Source organism: Zea mays, chromosome 1 (assembly GCF_902167145.1).
Source record: "Zea mays cultivar B73 chromosome 1, Zm-B73-REFERENCE-NAM-5.0, whole genome shotgun sequence".
Taxonomy (NCBI): Eukaryota; Viridiplantae; Streptophyta; class Magnoliopsida; order Poales; family Poaceae; genus Zea; species Zea mays.
This window is the reverse complement of record NC_050096.1, coordinates 4151392-4153527: the sequence shown is the minus strand read 5'-3', so window position 1 is coordinate 4153527 and position 2136 is coordinate 4151392. Positions and strand designations below refer to the sequence as shown.

At 53.6% G+C, this 2136-nt stretch overlaps 1 protein-coding gene across 1 annotated transcript; it reads left to right on the top strand.

Annotated features, from left to right (window-relative positions):
- The first annotated feature begins 1254 nt into the window (after window positions 1–1254).
- LOC103630952 (uncharacterized) lies at window positions 1255–1692 on the top strand. Its single transcript, XM_008651979.4, has one exon. It carries the CDS (start codon window positions 1292–1294, stop codon window positions 1679–1681), a length of 390 nt encoding a protein of 129 aa, XP_008650201.1. The 5' UTR covers window positions 1255–1291; the 3' UTR covers window positions 1682–1692.
- Window positions 1693–2136: the final 444 nt, after the last annotated feature.

Sequence of the window (2136 nt, the reverse complement as noted above, 5' to 3'; positions counted from 1 at the left end):
TGGGGGCTGAGCCCGAGTCCGAGCCCTGGGTCGGGCGGAGCGGAGTTCGCCGTCTTCCGGGGCTTAGCCCGAGTCCGAGCCCTAGGTCGGGCGGAGTGGTGTTCGCCGTCTTCCGGGGCTTAGCCCGAGTCCGAGTCCTGGGTCGGGCGGAGCGGAGCTTCCTATGGTGCCTGCGGCCGGGCCTGACTGCCTGTCAGCCTCACTCTGTCAAGTGGCACCGTAGTCGGAGCGGCGCAGGCAGCGCTGTCTTTCTGTCAGGCCGGTCAGTGGAGCAGCGAAGTGACGGCGGTCACTTCGGCTCTGTCGGCTGGGGAGCGCGCGTCAGGATAAAGGTGTCAGGCCACCTTTGCATTAAATGCTCCTGCGATTTGGTCGGTCGGCGCGGCGATTTGGTCAGGGTTGCTTCTTGGCGAAGACAGGGCCTCGGGCGAGCCGGAAATATGTTCGCCGCTAGAGGGGGGCCTCGGGCGAGACGGAGATCCTCCGGGGTCGGCTGCCCTTGTCCGAGGCTAGGCTCGGGCGAGGCGTGATCGAGTCCCTCGAATGGACTGATCCCTGACTTAATCGCACCCATCAGGCCTTCGCAGCTTTATGCTAATGGGGGTTACCAGCTGAGAATTAGGAGCCTTGAGGGTACCCCTAATTATGGTCCCCGACAATAATTAATCAAATTTCTTCTCAATTCAACATCATACACAACTTAAAATTTAATAAAAATTTAAACAAATATACATGTCCTTCAATAAGCAACATTCTCAACATGACAAAAATACATGTCTACATGTCTCAACATGAATTTTTTAGTCAATGATAGTAGAATCATGTTCATCCTCGCAAACAACAAAATAGATAAATGGTTAAATCAATGATTATATTCGATAACCAAAATATAAGAACATACAAAAGAGTTGAATCATGTTACCATTTCTTCCTCTCCATCCTCCAAACAAGTCATTAGTGCATTTATAAAACAGGATTGGTCGTCTAACATGTCAGCTCGGGCCCAAGCTTGCATACACATCAACCCTTCTACTATTTTTTGAGCGGGTCTACTACGATGCGGGCTAATTACTCTCCCCCAGTACTAAAGACATACTCAAATGTCATTGTTATAATAGGAATTGCCATTTACATCTCAAGCAATTTTTTCTCAAAATTGGATACTTGATCCTTGCTCGACGTGACCCAAATGTCATTGTTATAATAGGAATCGCTGGACGTGACCCGTGGGCACGGCGCTCGGATCCGGCAGCAGCAGATCGAGGCGAGGCCGCGAGGGAGGAGAAGAGCCATGATGGGGGCGCATCAGATCATCGCTCAATGGCAGCAGCATGGGCGTTCTCCTCCTGCTGGTGCTCCTGCTGGATGCGGGCGTCGTCCTCCCAGCCGTGCTCCTAGCAGCAGAGGCTCCAGCAGCAGAGGAGAAGAGGCAGGATGCGGGCGTCGTCCTCCTAGTTATGCTCCTGCTGGGCGGTGCGCTGTGCTCCTACTGGTGCTCGACGGCTGGAGCCTGCTGCCTGGTGGTGCTCGGCGGATGAGCAGGGGATCCGATCGGGTAGGGGATGAGGATGAGATGACCGATCGGATCGGATGGGCAGGGGATGAGGATGAGTGGATGACCGACCGGATGAGCTGGTTTGCTCGGCGGCTGCCGGCTGGGGGATGGGGATTAGGTCATTAGGGTTTGCCGGTTTAGGCGTTTGCCACTTTGGGTCTTTGGCGGAATGATGCCTTGGTGGGCAGTGGGTTGGCGCCTGACCTCAATGGACAATGGTGGGCTGGTGATTTGTTCATTGGTGTCCATGTGTGGGCCGACAGTAATGGACTAATGGTTAATTTCGGTATCCAACGGATTACCCGCAGGTGAGGTTTAATATCCAAATCCATGCCCGCTTTATCTTGGATCGGATACGGGTCTAACCCGCTGGTCAAAAAACATATCCATATCCTGATCCGTCGGGTCGGATATCCGACGGATATCCCTATTCACGGATTAAATTGTCATCACCGCTTGCTCGTGTCACCTCCACGATCTGCATGTCTACTAGCTCGCTCGCTCGGTCCCTCGCCTTAGCTCCACGATCTGCACGTCTACCAGCTCGCAGAGGAAGATAAATGAGGGTGTGCGACTGAGAG

Bases quoted from the DNA above. Each gene is read 5' to 3' on its own strand.
- LOC103630952 (XM_008651979.4), top strand. From the start codon at position 1,292: ATGATGGGGGCGCATCAGATCATCGCTCAATGGCAGCAGCATGGGCGT.